Below are 20,856 nucleotides of genomic sequence, written 5' to 3' on the forward strand. Positions count from 1 at the left end.
ACGTATTTTGCGTAAACAGCAACGTCTGCAACTAGGAAAAATTTATTTTTTTCCCTTTCAGACAGTAAAATTGATAAATTTGTATATTTCGTTATTGCAATTCTCTAAAAATAATTGATATTTCTTTTTTACTATTACTTAATTTTTGATGTTTTTTTTTTTAATATTCTGATCTTAAATTGCATATTTCTTCCAGTATTCCCTCTAAAGTCTCCTCGTTTAAATTTCTCAAAATTCACAACGTTTTTCTCAGAAAAAAATACTCAAAAGTTATCTGAAAGTCCCTGTGAGAAAACTGATTTTTTTATTAATTTCTTGAGCTGTTCAAGGTAACTTCATCCAATCATATTTCCGTGTAATAAACCTAACAACCCCATCTCCTATTTGTCTTCTTAACTCGCATTCGCTAATTAGTTCAAACACTATTTCGCCCCATAGTCACGTTTACATTAGCACTTAGGCATTTAAATTAACCGACCCTCTGTATATACCTGTTTACGGTTTCTCAGATTAAATTCTTCTAAAAGTAAACAATAAAACCATTTAGGGACCATTGTCAAGTCATATTGACTTAGTGTAATATAAGATGAGCGACTATTGACTGAGATACGAAGAACCGTTAAGAATCTTAAGTTGAAGTTGAAATTTGCCTAAAGGCTTAAGTGTAGGAACCAATAAATACTGTTAAGTAAATAATTGTGTGTTTTAAAGTGTATATAAGGTTGGGAACTTAGTACATTGCTTCAAGTTGAATTATGTTGTTTTGACTAAACATGCTTAGTTTTTTGGTGTTTTTTGTTAGTTTTTCTTTTGTTCGTGCGGGGTTTTTTGATTTAACTGATGTGGAAGATCCTCTGGCTTTATTATGGAATTTACGTACGTACAAAATTTGTTTTATTAAATTTTAACTGCCTGAAAAGAAAACCATATTTCTGCTTTAATAATTTTTGCATTTGCTTGAAAAAACTTAATTAATTCAATAATTTTGGGAAACAATGTAAGAAATTATAAGTAATATATAAGTAAGAGACCCAAGAATCATTGACAATTACTATGAAATAGAAATATAATTAGAAAATTTTTTATAGACTGTCAAAGATAAATGGAAGAAATTTGTCTTTAGACCCTCAGTACAAAAAAGTCCATAACTTTTTAAAAAATGATCTAAATTGGTCCAAAGTTTCAATAAATTGTTAAGAAAACTTCATTTTATGCTAAAAAAAATATTTCAAGGCGATACTTTAAATAGAAACATTTTTACAGCCTGTCAAAGTTGATGGTAGAAATTTTTCCATATTTTTGGACCCTCAATACAAAAAAATTGTATAGGTTCCTTAAAATTTGTCTAAATTTGCGCAAAGCTCCACTAAACCGTTAAGAAAACTTCATTTTATGTTAAAAATAATATTTCAAGTCGATACTTTAAATAGAAAAATTTTTACAGTCTGTCAAAGTTGGTGCTAGAAATTTTTCCATATTTTGGACCCTCAATACAAAAAAGTTTTATAGCTTCCTTAAAATTTGTCCAAATTTGCTCAAAATTTCACTAGACCATTAAGAAAACTTCGTTTTATGTTCAAAAAAATATTTCAAGTCAATACTTTAAATAAAAAAAATTTTCCAGCCTGTCAAATTTGATGGTAGAAATTTTTCCATATTTTTTGACCCTCAATACAAACAAGTTTTATAGCTTCCTTAAAATTTGTTCAAATTTGCTCAAAGCTACACTAAACCATTAAGAAAACTTCATTTTATGTTCAAAAAAATATTTCAAGTCAATACATTAAATAGAAAAATTTTTACAGCCTGTCAAAGTTAATGGTAAATACTTTTTTATATTTTTGGACTCTCAATAAAAAAAAATTGTATAGCTTCCTTAAAATTTTTCCAAATTTGCTCAAAGCTTTACTAAACCATTAAGAAAACTTCATTTTATGTCCAAAAAAATATTTCAAGTCGATACTTTAAATAGAAAAGTTTTTACAGTCTGTCAAAGTTGATGGTAGATAATTTTTCATATTTTTGGACTCTCAATACAAAAAAATTGTATAGGTTCCTTAAAATTTGTCCGAATTTGCTCAAAGTTCCACTAAGTTATTAAGAAAACTTCATTTTATGTTCAAAAAAAAATTTCAAGTCGATACATTAAACAAAAACATTTTTACAGCCTGTCAAAGTTGGTGCTAGAAATTTTTCTATATTTTGGACCCTCAATACAAAAAAGTTTTATAGCTTCCTAGAAAATTGTCCAAATTTGCTCAAAGTTCCACTAGACCATTAAGAAAACTTCATTTTATGTTCAAAATAATATTTCAAGTCGATACTTTAAATAGAAACATTTTTATAGCCTGTCAAAGTTGGTGTTAGAAATGTTTCCATATTTTTGGACCCTCAATACAAAAAAATTGTATAGGTTCCTTAAAATTTGTCCAAATTTGCTCAAAGCTCCACTAAACCGTTAAGAAAGCTTTATTTTATGTTCAAAAAAATATTTTAAGTCGATACATTAAATAGAAACATTTTTACAGCCTGTCAAAGTTGATGGTAGAAATTTTTCCATATTTTTGAACCCTCAATACAAAAAGGTTTTATAGCTTCCTAGAAAATTATCCAAATTTGCTCAAAGTTCCACTCAATTATTAAGAAAACTTTATTTTATGTTCAGAAAAATATTTCAAGTCGATTCATTTAATAAAAACATTTTTACAGCCTGTCAAAGTTGGTGCTAGAAATTTTTCTATATTTTGGACCCTCAATACAAAAAAGTTTTATAGCTTCCTAGAAAATTGTCCAAATTTGCTCAAAGTTCCACTAAACTGTTAAGAAAACATTGCTTTATGTTTAAAAAAAATTTGAAGTCGATACTTTAATTAGAAACATTTTTACAGCCTGTCAAAGTTGATGGTAAATATTTTTTTATATTTTTGGACTCTTAATAAAAAAAAATTGTATAGGTTCCTTAAAATTTGTCCAAATTTGCTCAAAGCTCCACTAAACCGTTAAGAAAGCTTTATTTTATGTTCAAAAAAATATTTCAAGTCGATACATTAAATAGAAACATTTTTACAGCCTGTCAAAGTTGATGGTAGAAATTTTTCCATATTTTTGAACCCTCAATACAAAAAGGTTTTATAGCTTCCTAGAAAATTATCCAAATTTGCTCAAAGTTCCACTCAATTATTAAGAAAACTCTATTTTATGTTTAAAATTTAATATATCAAGTCGATACTTTTATTGTAAAATTTTTTACAGGCCGTCAAAATTGAATGGTAGAAGTTTCCCCATTTTCTTCAACCCTCAATGAAAAAAAGTCCATAACTTTCTTGAAACTTCTCCAAATTTGCTTAAAATTTCCATTAAACTATTAGGTGAACTTCATTTTATGTCAAAAAAAATATTTCCAGTCGATAGTTCAATTAGAACTTTTTTTACAGGCTGTCAAAGTTGATGGTAAAAATATGTCATATTTTTGGACCCTCAAGACAAAAAAATCCTATAAGTCTCTTGAAGATTGTCCAAATTTGCTCAAAGTTTCACTAAACCATTAAGGAAACTTCATTTTATATCTAAAAAAATATTTCAAGTTGATACGTTTATTGGAAATTTTTTTACAGGCTCTCAATATTGAGAGTAGAAATTTTTCAACTTTTTTGGACTTTCAATACAAAAAAGTCCATAAATCCCTTAACAGTTGTACAAATTTGTCCAAGATTTCACTTAACCGCCAAGAGAACTTCCTTTTTGTATCTGCTGTCGTGCCTGGACTATGAAATGCGACAGAAATTGAAAAAATGCACTTTTTACACCTAAAAAAAGCAGTGGAACGAAAAAAAAATCCAAGCATTTCAACGTCTTTTCAAGCTGGCAAAACTACTTTATTAACTAGAAATAATCGCTCAATTTCTAAGCAAAAATTGAATAAAATTCCCTAACTTTAAAGGGTCATATCTAAACACCTAAAAAGGCAACTGTATGCCCAATAATGTCAAACAATTCCAGAGGTTTAACCCTTTTAAAACAAACATTTCATGAATTTACCTTTACTTTAGCTGTTCATCAAAAAATCACCCAGTGCATAATAGACACCAACCGCTACGGCACCTGTATGGACAAACCGAGATGTCTTCTAACAGGCGGAACACCTTCTGGAAAATGCGGACCTTTATTCACATGCTGCTCGTGTAAGTCAACATTTACAAAAAAGAAAAAATTGAAAATCTAAAAAAAACCGTTGCAGATGACACCGATTGCGTCAAAACCTCTGATAAGAAACAGGGCCATTTCGAATCAAGAAATTTAAATACCGCCGTGACTAATTGCAAATACACAATCAGACTGAGAAGTAAAAATGTATGCCAAGTGAGGCAAGTGGAATTTCTTAACAATATATTTAAAAATTTAATATTTTCATTTTTAGGTTAGATTTTGAAGAGTTCTACTTGGCACCGGCCACATTGACCCGATCCTCAACCGAATCGGACGTGTCGATTTACAAGTGCGTTAATGACGCCCTTAAGATCGATCCGGACACGTATGGTGTTCCGGTTTTGTGTGGGAACAATACTAGGCAACACTGTAAGTTCTTTTTTTTTTGTTAAAAAAATGGAAAAAGGATAATTTTCGATTGTTTTTGTGTAGGTTAGTTAGTCCTTTCTGTGTTCAAGAATTCGTTGTCTCGATCGATGTGTATATAATTGTTAAGGATTTTTAAAACTAGGGGTTCTTTCTTAGTAAGTTCAATGTTTATGCCACATTGCAAATGTTGTGACTTGTATATTTTTGTAGAAATTGCTTTTGGTAAAACAATATTTTGTTTCATATAAAAGTAGTAAAAAAAGCTATAAGCTAGCTGTAAACGTTTCAATAAGCTCCTAGCTATCACAGGCAGTTCAGAAGCAAAATAGATTTCATTACTTGGCCAAAATTAACAATTACTTCTTTGTACTACTTTGTACTTGGTAGTTCGTAGTAGTCCAAGCAGTTAACACGTATGATACGCCCATAGTTTTTCGCGTGTTTCAAAGGGTTAAAATACAGTTTTTGATTAATAATTTATATCAAAAGAAGTCTTTTAAAATTTTGCATCTTTGAAGCTAAGTATTGACTTATTTTAGAATCACGGTTGCCATAAATCAGTAAAATTCAATTTTTATTTCTCTAATTTGTGTAATAAGTATAACATAAATATAGTGCACGTACGTGATAATTACAGTGTTTACATTAACGGGTTTTTTATTGTAAACAGTATTTGTCTAAACTAACTTATATTTAATTCATATACGGGGTGATTTTGAAATTGTGATTAACTAATGAAATAATGGCTGGAGGAAGTACTACGGATGACGGTGATCCAGAAAGTAATTGTGCTAAATGTAATTTAGTATTTGATGACATTAAGTCGATAATACAATGTACCAGGTGTGCTAAGTATTTTCATGGAAAGTGTGTTAATGTTGACATGCGCGGTTTTCATTTGAGAAAATCGACATGAAAATGTGAATCGTGTGATCCCTCTGCATCTAGTGATGGTGCATACAAAATAGAGCGCGCTAGGAAAAGAAGCCGCACAGATGATATTGTTATTGATTTAGATAATGTAGGAGATATTATGGCCACCTTGCAGCTCTTAGTCAGTAAAACTAACGAGTTAAATCAAAAAGTCAATCTCCTGTTAAACGAAAACCAGAATTTGAAACGTGAAATTGCCAGCCTGAAGGATCGTAAGCCCTCAACAGCCCCTATCAAGTGTGAATTCCAAGTTGTCATATGCTGCAGCAATAGGCACCAAAAATGATAGCAAAGTTTTGGTTGTAAAGCAAAAGTGTCCGGAGAAAGATGTAAAGCAAGTGAAGGAGGATTTGAGAAAGAAAGTCAATCCTACTGTTATTGGAGCCGGTTTATCTCTAGGAAAAGCAACCAAAAGTGGCGGCGTTAAGGAAATAATGTTTAAAATAATGTTTAGGTTAAGTCTAGTTTTAATTTATGGTCTACCTCTGACCGGATATTTCTGGAATCGGGATGCTGTTTCTGGATTACCGAGACCATCCATGGACAAACCGGAGTGTCCTGATACAGTGATGGTCAACTTAAACGTTTACTTTATTTTTTATTTATGTTTTTATTGAATGTAGCTTTTGCTAAATAAAGATATTAAATTTATTTATTTACTATCTGAAGAAAACAAATTTTAATTATTCCAGGCAGTTGAAATTATTTAAAAAAAATAATTATTCAGCATTTTACCTAGGCGCTAAAAAATGACTTCTGTTGCCTAAAAGAAAATTTCAAAATTCACGATTCACTTCTATTCACTTCTACGAAACAATTAAAATAGTCATTTTTTTGCCTCAAAAATAAATCGAACTTTCGAAAAATGCTTTAAATGTCAAAAAAAAAATGATTTTTTTTTTTTAGGATAAAAAAATATTTTAGTTATCCAAGGCAGTTGGGTAAGCAAATGGTGCCTAAAATACCCACAAATTAACAATTCGAGGTTGAAAAATTTAATTTTGTTGTTCTAGGCAATTGACGCATAAAATATATAATTTAACTGCCTAGAACTACTTTTAGTGCTATCTGAAAAAAATTATCCTAGCTCTAATTTCTTATGCTATTATAATTATTAATATTAAGGAAAACAATCTAAAATAAATTGTCCTAAAGATAATTTCATAGAGATCCATAATAAATCCAACGAAAGCAAATATTAAGTAAACTGAGGTCACGAGAAATAATTCACACCAAAATTTAATATTTTTTCAAAAAAGTCTTTTATTTAATTTTTTGATTTTCTTATAGAAAATTGGACCGTCTTATTCTTAGTACATAAACATAATTTACTACTGAATTTTTTCTGCTATTTTCGAGCAGTTAAATTGAATTTTTGCATGTAAAAACGCGCATCATTTTCTATTAAATTTGCATCAAGTTGGGCTGTGTTTATACTTTAATTTTTAAATCGAGGCTGATAAATTAAATTTTTCTTTATAAAAATGTAGATCATTTCCTATTAAAAATTACATCAATTATTTGGGCGTAATAAGATGCTTTTTTTCATTTTTAAATTTTTTTTCGAAGACCTAATTCTACTGTATCAAAAAGAACACAAAAATGTCTCTTTGAAAAAAAAACATTTTATTTTTTAAATTTTAGATTTTTCCAAAAACCTAGAAAAAAAAATAGGATAGTGCCTCGAATAAATTGAAAATTTGTTATGAAAAATAATTTCAAAAATGTAATTTTTCAGACAAAAAAGAATCACTTGAAAAAACTGAAATTTCATATACAAAAAATATTTTCTTGCCTAAAACTACGTTTAAAATAAATCGAGTATTTTAACTGCCTGAAAGTGTTTTTTATTTGTGTCTGTTCCTAAACAGAGGGAATATTTTAACAGTTTTTCAGGCATTTAAAAAAAATCCGTGGATTTAAACGTCTTTTTCAAAAAAAAACTCATTTTGTAAGCAAGGAATAGTCGAAAATGATATAGTTTAATTATAAAAAATTTATTTTAACTGCTTGGGAGAAACTAAAAATTTATTTTTCCAACTAACGGACCAAACGAAAAAAAAGGAAAATTAAATTTTTGAATGAATTTAATAATTTTTCCTAGATACTTATTTATAGGTTTTTTCTAGTTGGAAAGAAAGAAAAATTCCAGGTATTAAAGAATAAAAAATATAATCGAAAATTTCGTAATTTTTGCAATAAGAGAAAACTATGAATTTTATTTTTATAATTTTAACGGTTTTTTGATTTTCTTGTCCTTGTCAATCCAACGAGATCATCCGCAAGGTCGTACCTCTATATTAATTACACAATTACGAATCAATTTTCAAATGTTAAGAAAAAATTTTCTTAATTTTCATGTAAAATTAAAAACTTATTGAAAGAATTTTGAAAAATATAATTTTTGGGCCTGAAAAATGAGAAAAATTGATATCAATTGCCTGGAAAAATTTAAGAATTACTTTGCTTAAAGAAATTAGTGAAACTTATTAAAAGAACATTGAAAAAATTGATTTTTAGTGTGTGAAAAACACGAAGTTCAACAATTATTTGAAAAGAAAATTATTTTTGATTTTTGACCAAAAAAAATGGCTTGAGTTGCCTGGAAAAACTTGACAATAAATCAAACTCTAAAAATAAATTAAATTTTTAAAAACAATTTAAATCGAAAAAACTTTGACAAAATGTATTTTTAGTACGTAAAAATACGATAATTTAGCGCCAATTGTCTAGAAAAATTCATCAATTTTTCAAGTTCTAAAAAAATAATTAATTACGGTCCTGGTGGTTTCATAAAAAAAAATTACTTTTAGTTTCTAGAAAACCTGAAAAAAAGACTTCAATTGCCTGAGAAATTAAAGAAATATTTAGACCCTTAAGAAATTTAATCAACAACTACCTAAATAAGAGATTTGATCATCAACTGCCTGGAATTGAAAACACAATTATTGTCCAGGTATCCTTTTAGGAAACCAATATTTATATTATATTTTCTTTCACATACTTAAAAAATCTATAGATATTAAGTAGTTGACTACTAAATTCATAAAATACCATTTACAGTTATACAGTGTGTGGGACTGTATATATTTAAAATAAATCCAAAACTTTAAAGTTTCCTTAAGTCTGCAGTTTTGTTTAGATCCTATCACAATCCGATGTTTTTGTGCTCTATAGGATGGTAGTATGTCGCTGGTACAGTTCAATTTAAAAAAAAAAGAAAATTGTGAGAAAAAAATATGAATTTTTATTTTCAATATGTTAACCTTCAAAACTAGCTCTTATAGTACTTAAAATGTGGCATTTTTGGAGGTCAATTTTGTGCTTCAAAAATTTCAACTATAAAAAAATATCAATTTTCAAAATGCTGTATGTTCTATATACCTTTTTAGTATTAACAAAAAAAAAAACTATAAAACGTTTGATTTTAAGCCGCAAAAATATACAGGATGTTAATTAGATAATAAGCCACCAATTTTGCGAGTATCAAATGATGATAAGAAAATATCTTCGTTTATCTTAAAAAATTCAAAAATTATTTAGAAAAGTAGTAGTATCAAATGCCTGGAAAAATTTATCAATTTTTCAGGTCCTAGGGGGATAAGTTGAACTTATTATGGTTTTAGTGCCTAAAAAAACAGAAAAAATCGCTTCAATTGCCTGGAAAAAATTCAACAATTTTTCTGATGCTAGAGACAAAAACAAAGCTTATTATTTTTTACCAAGATCTATTTTCATCCCTAAAAAATGGTTTCAATTGCCTGGAAAAGTTAAATAATTAATTACACCCTCAAAAAATCAATTTAAACTCATTTTGTAAAACAATTAATGCCTAATAAAAACGAAAAAATGGCTTAAATAGTTTGAAAAGCTTCGACAGTAAATCAGATCCTAAAAATAAATTAAATTTATTGAAAGAGCGTTGACCAAACGTATTTTTAGTACTTGAAATACGCGTTAATTTAGCGCCAATTGCCTAGAAAATTAAAGAATTAATTAGAATTAACCAAAAACTGCCTGGAATTGAAAACCCATTATCCAGGCATCCTTTTAGGTGACCAATAGTCATATCGTATTTTCTTTCACACACTTAAGTAATCTATAGATATCAAGTAGAGAAAAATTAAGTGTTTTGGGCTATCTTGAGACTCACCTGCCTGAAATTATTAAAATATAATTTACACCACAGACGAAATTTCCAGTGTATATTCATTTTAACACCCCCACCGAACCACGCAGCACAGTAAATCTCGACATAAACATCGCGAATCGTCTGAGTGTGGATTACAAAGACCTGCAGAAACCCAGTTGGAAAATCAAGTTCACCCAACTCGAATGTCCCATGAAAAGACATAAGTTCGATTTTTCTAAATATGCCGAAATCGAGCATATTAATGAAGACTTTAGCTCGTTAGGTGAGAAGTCACGTTGCCTAAATAAAGCTTAAAATTTAACAAAAAGATTATTGTAGCTCCACAAGGTGCCATACAATACTTCACCGAAACACACGGCGAGATCAGATCGTTTGGCTTGGATACCACCGCGCCCCTTAAGAGTGAGGAGGCCACCAGTTATCCTTACTCGGAGCATTATAGTATTGCCTTTAAAAGGCCCAATAACGTTTGTGGGATCAAGTAAGTTACTAGAAAATAACAAAAAAAAACAAGAAGACGGTTTAATTTTTTTAAGGTTCACCGCTACTTATTTTAACGTACTGAGGAGCGACAAGGATGTTTGCTATCACTACTTGTATATTCCGGAATACTTTTCGGAGACCAGCTTAAGTAGCGCTGGCGCTGGTACAGTTTGTTCTGGAACGGATCAACCATTTTATAGTAAGTATGCATGTTGTGTCATTTTAAGCACAGGCTGTTTAAATATTGTAACGAAACTTTTATTGGCAACGTTAAAAACACTAGCCTAATTCGCCTTGACTGTCGTTTAATTGTTTCCAAGGTAAAAACTGACTAAAAAATTATAAAACGCGCCCTTTTTAAAGCCCGATGGAACAGTTTCGAAATATGTTGAATTTCTTCATTGTTTCATAGAGGATAATTTTTGAAGAATACTGACAGTTAAAGCAAGCAAGTATACAAGTTCTAGAAAATTTAAAATATAAGGCTTTACAATAATATAACCTAAATTGGGGCTTTCAAACAAGATGAACTACTTAAAAAAAAATAGACACTTTGATGAAAATATTAAACCAAACGCAAGTAGAACCCTAAATAAACCCTATGAATAAAATAGTACAAAAACTAGGAGAATAATTAACGGTAAAGTTAAAGGGACGTCTAAAAACCGATTTTTTTTCTGAAAATGTTTTAAGTTTGAACATGTTATTGATAAAAAAATGAGGATGAAGTAAAAAAATTTTTAAAATTATTAAGGATTTTCACAATTACAACCGGCTTAACTACACTCTATTTGCGACTAGCCATTACGTTGACCATATGCTATTAATTTAAATTTAAAGCCTTAGTTAACCAAATTCTGTAACTTAAAAGGATTTCCATCACTTCTTTAGGTCATAAACACAAATTTCCAAAAGCAAATCAGAAATATCAAATACGTAAATACGGATTTTCTGTCGTGTCTCATTTGTCCCGAAATTACATCGCAATATTTTACCAGCCGCATCTTTGTCTAAAAATAAAACAACAACTTCATATACAGGAATCTTGAAAAGTGAATCGTTTTCATTTTACAGGGTGTTTTATAATTCCTATTGAAGATGGTTTTTTGTTGATATTTGCGAAACGCCCGGTTGTTATTTTTCGATTTTTTTATCATATACTACTGCTATTGTAACTGATTTTATCAGAACACTTTATGCTAAAATGTATACAGGGTTGCTTAAAATTAGTGGTTAGCAAAGATAAAAATGTCTTAACTTTTTTTCTAGTTACTTTTTAATTATTTGGATAGTAAAATTAAAAAGAACCAACATTTTTACATAAAAAAGGTACTCATAAGTTTTAAATAAAATAAAAAATATTTGTTTAGATGGAAAGAATGGTAAGAATCCAAGGGTTACATCCCTATCATTACCAGAGTGATCAAAAAATTTTTTATGAGTATAGGTTGCAAAACATTGATGAAAACGGGTGCTCCTATCGAAATAAGACAAGAGCACCTTTTTTAATTAAAAATTATGATTCTTTTCAATTTTATAACCAAAATTATTAGAAAGTAGCTAGAAAAAATCAATTGGTAACAATAACAGTAGTATACGATAAAAGTTTCGAAAAATAACGACCAGGACTTTCGAAAATAATAAGAAAAATCCAACTTTAATAAGAATTAGAAAACACCCTAAATATGAAGTTTTTGTCTGATTTTTAGATAAAGATGCGGCTGGTAAAATATTGCGATGTAATTTCGGGACACCCTGTATAATCATAATAAAATAAAATTTGTGATCATTAGATTATAGTTTTGGATATAAGTTCTTATGGTTGCGCTTAGTTATTTATATCAATGTTTTATTAATAAAGTTATTTATTGTTTTGCCTATAAGTTAATTTACATTAAATCTCATCGTTATTATTTACCTACTAATAATTAAATATCTCAAATTATGTTTTTTTTTTCAAAATACTTATAATAAATTAAATTACATAAAATATCAAATAATACTTATTTTTTTAACACCTGATAAGTGTGTTTTATGCATTTAATGTAAAATCTAACTATGTACAGGTTGTGCCAACAAGGTGTACGGCTAAGATAGTGCCTTAACTATACGAGGTAGAGCAAAAAGTTCTACAGCAAAGTTGTAGGGTTGACAAAAACCTACGAACTAAAAATATTTTTATGTATACCGGGTGTGTCACAAAAAAGTTACTATAAAATATGATTTTTTTTAAATGGTACGCCCTGTATATTATGGTACTAAAATGTGAGGCAAAAAGAGTACTTTACTTTGGTATAACGTTTTTAAAATTTCCGTGCGGCGTTGCAACGTAATTAATTTTTTTATGTTATTTTTTGCCTTTTAGAGGGTTCGTTTAAAAAATCATAATTAACTTAAAATTTATTTTGCGCCTATGAAACTTTTACCACAGTTAGTCTAGGGTACCTCCTCTAGGCTGACTATGATAATTTGTAATTTTTTAATACAGGGTGTTTTTAAAGAACTTTCAAACTTGCTGAAATTAAATACGCAATATCTCAAACTTTTCAAATGGAACACCCTGTATATTTTTATCTAATTAAGTTTGTCCCTCAAATACCTTCATTTTTTATTTAATATGTCCTATAGCTAAACCAAGTACTTTTTGAGATATTTTAACTTTTCTGTAAAATACTATGCATAAAACGGGTATTCTTTAAGTTTTGATCAAGATTGCCTAAAAACATTGGTTTAAATGTCAAATAATAATTGAATGACCTAGATGAAAAAGGGCCCATCTTTGAAAAAGTGGATTTTTCAGGAAATGCAAAAAATTGTATTTCGGATAAAGAAAGTAAAAATGTAATATATGAAATTGACCTATGTATTTGTGACATATTTCAAAATGTTTTTACACCAAATTTTTTTCTGAAAATATATGTCTACAGGATATACAGGGTTACAAAAATTCTAAAAATGGGCCCTTTTTCTTCCAAGTGATAATCTATTGAAGATTACAAAAGAACTACTAGAAAATAAAATGAAAAACAGGAAATGAAAAATATTTATTTGAAAATCTAATTACGTTTTTTTATACAGAAATATGTTTTCCATGAGCTAAGGGTCTTCCTGATCATCCTCGTGTGTACATGTAGCACCTGACAAGGTATCATAAAATGCGATAGCATTTTCATCTTTCAAAAACTTGCAAAACTCCTTGATGTTTTGTAGTTTTAGGGCATTTATTGGTATATCACCAGAATAAGCAAGCTTTTCGGGTATAGGGACACGTTCAACGCCAGGTTTCAGAAGACGAAATACATCGGGACACACACCATTCAAAGAAAAGCTGCCAAACATGAAGTACTTTGATTCAGCTTTAAAGTCAAAGATCTTGTATTTGGTTATTTGAAACTTTAACTTATTTGTGGTAAAGGTTTTTTTAAAAAACGATTCAGACAATCCGGCTACAAAGTCCTTTACCATATTGCTTTTAAGCTCAACAACGGTAAATTTGGTACTTATGATGCTGTTCCAATTTGAAGGCGATTCAACTACTTCCCTTTTTCTTTGTATTTTTTCTATAACAGCAAAATGCCTGTCACAAGGCAGGAAACTGTGACCCCGTTGTGGAAAAAAATGCTGAACATTTTTAAACTTTCCATTAAGTACCAATGACTGCCAAAATTTTAGCATGTTTTGATTATGATTCTGGCCCCTGCAACCGTCAGTAAATATATATAACTTTTTAACAGTGCTAGGTAGGAATGCTTCTATGTAATGGTTAAGTACATAGAGAACTTCGTTACAGCCCCGCTTTGCAATATTTTCAGGCCAAGTATACATAATGCTCTTTGCTTTTTTGCCAGAGTAAATGGACATACAGTACAACCAAAGTTGTCTTTTATAAAAGACATCACTAGTACACATATGTGGACAGGGAATATTTTGTTTAAAGTCGAAGCAGAGAACTTCTGTATCTTCATTTTCTTTAGCTTTCATCAAACATTCTTGCATCTTTGTGTAAAATAGCTTTGCTTTTTTCTTATGTAACTTAAGATCTATTTCATAACCTCTTCTTAATGCGCCATTTTTTTCGCGGGAAATTTTGGCCTCTATTTCTGAACACGTAGTACAAACATCTGAACGAGGGCGACCAAACGTGTAGTTGTAGTTGTCACGAAAATACTGTAGATAAAAAGAATATTTCAATTTTTGGAAATTCAGATCATTTTGTTTGGCGTCGAGTAGGACTTCTGGGTAATGTTTTTCCAGAAACATTTCATACATTTTCAAAACACTCAGCTGTGGTGACAGATACCTTCTTCGCTCACCGCTTGGTCCATAGTGCACAATATAATATGGAAAACTTTGTATATGTGCATCAATATTTTGAACAACAATACCAGATAATTTGTTTTTTCGGTTAGTGTGCTTGCCACGATTATCGGTTGGCACAGCGGCTAAAGTCTTGCATGCTCCAATATTTCGCACCCTCTTGACTCCAATTCCATGCAAACTGGCAAAGCCTTCACGACATACAGATAACACCCTTTCACCGACATGCACTTTCTACGAAAAATTAAACTTCTTCTTGAACACTCCCTTTCTTTTTCGGTTTACTGACGATACTGTGATAAGAGGTTGTAAGTGAACATTCTGGGCCCCATGATCTCCAATCTCATTAAAATTTTTCAATATACGAGCCATCTCTTCTTTTGATAATGATGTAAGACATTTTCGTTTACATCTTCACAAAAATAAGATATATTTTAAACAATATACAACATTCTTTACAATCCTAACTTACCTGCATTTTTGACCTGTTTGTCTAGCAGCTTTTCTTCCTGATTTACCAATGTACTCCTCCCCTTTTGCCTTTAACTTTTTATTTTTGACACTTTTCCACTCTTCAATTTTCTTCTTTCTTTTCAATTTTATAACACTTGCTTCCTCATTTTCTAAGACATCCATGATTATATGAATCAAGAAACAAAAATCCAAAAACCACACTAATATTTTATTGTTATTATTATGATTTGAAGGTTATGTTTACAAATATCAACACAAATTATGGGTATTTAACTTGGCGAAAGAAAGGCCCAAATGTAGCAGATGGGCCCTTATTCTTCTCAGCAGAGAAAAACAGCTGATTCAATCCGTTTTAGAGTACGTTTAGTGGGCCTTTCTTCTACTCGGTATATGCCAACTTTGACAAGGAATCAGAATTCATAAAAAACGGGTTTTCGACAAACTGCACAGATGGGCCCTTTTTCGTCTAGGCTATTCAATTGTCAGATTATTAGTTTTATGACAGCAGTAGACAAGATCAATGTTTCTTCTTCAAAAACCATTTTAGAAATTAGTTAATCGATTTTTAATTTTTATTGTTCATTTTGTAATCAATATGAATTTTCCTCGTGAGGAATTTGTTGATATGATATATGCCCTTGGAGCTGCTGAAAGAAATAGCCTTTTGGCATCTAGAATTTATGCGCAACTTTATCCTGAAAGGAGACATCCCCAAGCACAAGTGTTTCAAAAACTAAAAGAAAGATTTGAGAGAACAGGAAGTGTAATTTATGAAAGCCAGTTACAAATGAGGAAAACAGTATGACAGTAGCTTTAAGTGTCGTTGAAGATCCTCATAAAAGCGTTAGGCAGCTTGCTAAAGAATTACCCTTTAGTGCAACATCAATATCTCGCATGCTTCGAAGCGAAAAATTCCATACTTACCATATTCAATTGTTGCAGGAATTACTTCCGCAGGATTATGAAACAAGAATGGCTTTCTGTCAGTGGGCGCAAAATAAGATTCGTCAGCCTGAATTTTTAAATTTTGTGCTTTTTTCGGATGAAGCTACATTCCATAATAATGGCAGTGTAAAAATAAACATAATTTTCATTATTACGACACCGGCAATCCATTCTTCACCCGAGAAATTCATCATCAACATAGATGGTCGCTTAATGTTTGGGCAGGAATAATAGGACATTACGTTATTGGACCGCACTTTTTTAATGGACATCTTACAGGTGAAATGTATTTAAACTTTTTACAAAACGATTTTAATGTCCTTCTACAAACGTTGCTTGACCATGTTCGAGATAGGATTGGGTTTCAGCATGACGGCGCTCCAGCTCATTATAGCCATGCTGTTAGAAATTTTTTAAATGAGCATTTTGTTGGCTGGCGGATAGGGAGAGGTGGGCCGGTCTCTTGGCCCGCAAGGTCCCCAGATTTGACCAAACTGGATTTTTTCTTGTGGGGATATGTGAAGGAAAAAGTCTATCAAACAACTCCTACCACAAGTGAAAATATGAAAAATAAAATTCGGGAGATTTTTCAAACAGTCACGCCAATTATGTTGGTAAAGGTTAATGACTCATTCTCAAAAAGGGTAAACGCTTGCGTACAAAATTTAGGAGGTCATATTGAACACAATTTATAATAATTGTAATTGATCTTTAAAATTTGAAATTAGTGTAACGATGTACATTTATGCAAAAATACGTAAGTAATTTAATTTTGCTGTTTTTTTAGCAGTTTAGGTGAATAATTGTGTTGGTTAATTTTTCAAGTATGTAATAATAATAATTGTAGGAAAAGTAATAATTCTAATTCTTCAATAATTTTCTCTAAGCAATCTTGATCAAAACTTAAAGAATACCCGTTTTATGCATAGTATTTTACAGAAAAGTTAAAATATCTCAAAAAGTACTTGGTTTAGCTATAGGGTATATTAAATAAAAAATGAAGGTATTTGAGGGACAAACTTAATTAGATAAAAATATACAGGGTGTTCCATTTGAAAAATTTGAGATATTGCGTATTTAATTTCAGCAAGTTTGAAAGTTCTTTAAAAACACCCTGTATTAAAAAATTACAAATTATCATAGTCAGCCTAGAGGAGGTACCCTAGACTAACTGTGGTACAAGTTTCATAGGCGCAAAATAAATTTTAAGTTAATTATGATTTTTTAAACGAACACTCTAAAAGGCAAAAAATAAAATAAAAAAATTAATTACGTTGCAACGCCGCATGGAAATTTTAAAAACGTTATACCAAAGTAAAGTACTCTTTTTGCCTCACATTTTAGTACCATAATATACAGGGCGTACCATTTAAAAAAAATCATATTTTATAGTAACTTTTTTGTGACACACCCGGTATACATAAAAATATTTTTAGTTCGTAGGTTTTTGTCAACCCTACAACTTTGCTGTAGAACTTTTTGCTCTACCTCGTATAGTTAAGGCGCTATCCGTACACCTTGTATATTATGCTTTTATTTACTAAAATTGGGTCCACGGCCAACTCATCCAGCTAAAAAGTGTTCCAGACAAAACCAAAAGATACTCTTGGAGACATAGTGAAGCCATTCCCATTTTTGTCAATAAGGTTATTGTTTTATTTTTCATGCGTGTAAATTACAAATTATGTAATTATAGTCCCCATAAGAATTGAAAATTGCCCCAATATACAGGATGTCTCACGACGAATAGATGCGATCGATATCTCTGAAACTAATTTTTCAAAAACTTTGAAAATTTGGTAACATGGCACAGTCGATGAGGGCCACACGACTAAAATATTTTGACTTTTCCGGTTATTATGCGGCTTTTAATATTAGGTCAAATTTAAACTTCTAATATTTTAAAAACTATCAATTTTTGGACTAGATAACCTTATATAAAGTTAACCTTATTTTTAATTATGTTTATAAGAAAATTATAAAAATAGGGAGTTTCCATTTAAAAAAATTGACTTTTCATGATTTTTTCATTTTAATTTTTAATGCTAGTTTTTGACCCCCCTGTATCTTTTTCTAAAAGCGAAATATTAAAATAGCCTTTTAAAGTCGTCCTTCCAATAAATAAAGGCTACTAAAAAAGAGTAATCGCTAATTATGTTAGGGCTTATAAATATAGTTTTTCACATAAAATTAAAAATATGTCAAAAACGGTTACACTTAGACATAGGACAGTATACACAAAATATATCTCGAATTTCACGTGGAAGCTAAAAATGTAAAAATATACAGGGTGTTCCATTTAAAATAACGAAGTTGACACCTACTTCCGGTATAACCGGAAACGTCACAACTGTCAAAATATTTTAGTTGTGTGGCCTCCATCGACTGTGCCAAATTTTCAAAATTTTTAAAAAATTATTTTCCGAAATATCGTTCGCGTCTATTCGTCGTGAGACGCTGTTTATATATTTTTTAATTATAGCAAAATCAAGAGCTAAAAAACCGTGTGCAAGCCGGCAATGATTACGTATGTAAAAAAATCTTCATAATTTCCATAGTTTTATATTTTTTCCAATCATTCTCACTTTTTTATCAATATTTTGACCACACTCAACATTCTATGTAAAAACAAAAAAAAAAAAAACCAGTTTTTAGACGCCCCTTTAACATTACCGTACCCAATTAACGTATTTACATTTTCATAATAATATAAACCCATGCATATTGTCAAAATAATCTTTTAATGTTCCAGGTCTGGTTCCTGGACCGTTTTACGTTAACTTCAAATCGATGGATACCTCGCAGTACGTCGCTCCTACACTAGAAAATCGAGGTTTCATATTAAATTACGAACTACAAGCCGCTAATAGTTGTCCGTTAAATAACAATTTTTAATTATTAATAAAATCATTTTTAAGAAAGAAATTGAGGTTTTTCTCACCCTCTCCGGGAGGAGAAAATCGATTTTATACGAAGGCAAAAGCAAATTGGTGCGAGTTCGATAGGGCAAAGGGATCCATGTTCCAGTTCAAGTGAGAGGTGATTCATCAACGTCTTTTTGTATGACTGGCAGCTTGGAAACAGCAGTCGAATCGATTTAATTGATGCTTGAATGTTTTTTTGTCCAGTATGAGGAATTGTGATAGGCTTTCTTTAGAAAATCGTCACAGTAAAATTTATCTGATTTTCAAGATTTTAACTATAAAATATAACTAGAGTAAAATTTTATCAATAGCTACGAGCAACGAATTATGTTGTGAAATCAGCCGAAAAAAATTAGTATCACCTTTGGTGCTAAACCAATAAAATTCATTCTCCAGAAATACTTTCACTGCTTTCATTCTTTGTCAATGTTGATAGCACTAGACAAAGAAGGACTTTTAATTTAGACATTTTTAGACATACACATTTCTAAGGGTTCACCAGTTTAATATTCATGCTAGTGACTTTTAGATTTAATTAGCCTGGGTAGGTTAGTAAAACTTGTAAATGCCAGATTATTTACTTCTCAGATGCAGCAGAGTTTGAAGATATAGTTTGCATTAATTTTTCTTTGCTAGATAATTGGGTCGTTTGGGATGACTCTGTAGGTATACGACGCGTTTTCAGTATTTTTTATTTCTACGTAAATTTTTAGTATTTTAAAAATGTAATATTAGATTTATATCCGGCCTTTTTACTATTGATGCTATAAATAATGATTTTTGTTTGAAAACTCCCGGTGTTGATCAATCTGTATACGAATTATCGAATTTAATTTGTTTTAATATTTTCAGTTTGCCAATTAAGATTACGAAGAGTTTCAGTGCCTTTACTTGAATATTAGTGATCATAGTCGCTATAATGTAACCACTATATTTTATTTATCTTGAATTCCCTTGAGAACCTCTCAATCAATATAAAAGGCAAATCGTAATATTCACATGAATGATTCTTAATATCCGGAAATTCAAACTTATCTTTGTATGTCGAAGAGTCTCGACACTAACGCGTGTTAAAGTCAAAATAGAAACAAGGACTTTCACCACTTTTTACAAGAATTTCACGTAGAATTTAAAAGTGAAATAATATATAGAGCGTCCCTAAAAAATAACGTAGTTTTTGAATTTCTTAAAAGATGCATCAAAAATATTGACCCTTAATTAATGTCATTTTATAGATCTTGAAAAAGTAAAAGCCGTTTTTTTCTATGTCAATTAATTTTAACACTATGACCTTTCAAAATTTAGTAAAATGTGATTGTCAATTTTTTATATCTTTGAAACGGTTCAAATAATTGCATTGATCATTTCAAAGGCAATTAAAACACCATTTTTTAAATCGATGTTAATAAAATTATTTTATTTTGTTTTATTATATTTCTCCTTCGGCAAACTCTTTAACTGCCTGGAAAATCGGTAAAAAGGGCTTCAACTGCCTGAAACATACAGCAATTTATTCTAGGAACTTCAAACATATAAAAACCCATTTCAACTGTCTGGAAAACAGACCCCCAGAAAAATGACCCCAACTGCTTGGAATAAATTGCAATTTATTTTAGCAGCTTGAAACACATGAAAACCCACTTTAATTACCTGGAAAATTAAGAAAAAAGAACCAAGTTGCGTAAAATAAATAAAAATTAATTCCATGAGCTTAAAGCACATAAAAAACCCATTCAAGTACCTGAAAAAACTGATAATAAATTATTTAAACTGTTTGAAATAAATGACAATTTAATCCAGAAGCTGAAAACAAAGGGAAATCGATGTCAACTGCCTGAAAAGTAAGAAAAAATGACCCCAACTGCTTAGAATAAATGACAATTTATTAAAGGGGTCTGAAATATATGAAAACTAACGTTAATTACCTGGAAAATTAAGAAAGAAGATCCAAGTTGCGTGAAATAAATAAAAAATTATTCCATGAGCTTGAGGCACATAAAAAACTCATTCAACTACCTGAAAAACTGGAAAAAATTTACTCCAACTACTTGG

General features: G+C 30.1%; 1 protein-coding gene across 1 annotated transcript; it reads left to right on the plus strand.

Moving 5' to 3' along the window:
* Window positions 1-269: 269 nt before the first annotated feature.
* LOC126736780 (uncharacterized) lies at window positions 270-18,805 on the plus strand. Its single transcript, XM_050441313.1, has 8 exons — window positions 270-876; window positions 4,050-4,181; window positions 4,238-4,364; window positions 4,418-4,575; window positions 9,711-9,923; window positions 9,980-10,142; window positions 10,198-10,343; window positions 18,633-18,805. The coding sequence occupies exons 1-8, from the start codon at window positions 774-776 to the stop codon at window positions 18,773-18,775; spliced, it is 1,185 nt and encodes a 394-aa protein (XP_050297270.1). The 5' UTR covers window positions 270-773; the 3' UTR covers window positions 18,776-18,805.
* The last annotated feature ends 2,051 nt before the right edge of the window (window positions 18,806-20,856 follow it).

This window comes from Anthonomus grandis, chromosome 5, assembly GCF_022605725.1.
Source record: "Anthonomus grandis grandis chromosome 5, icAntGran1.3, whole genome shotgun sequence".
In the NCBI taxonomy this organism is placed as follows: Eukaryota; Metazoa; Arthropoda; class Insecta; order Coleoptera; family Curculionidae; genus Anthonomus; species Anthonomus grandis.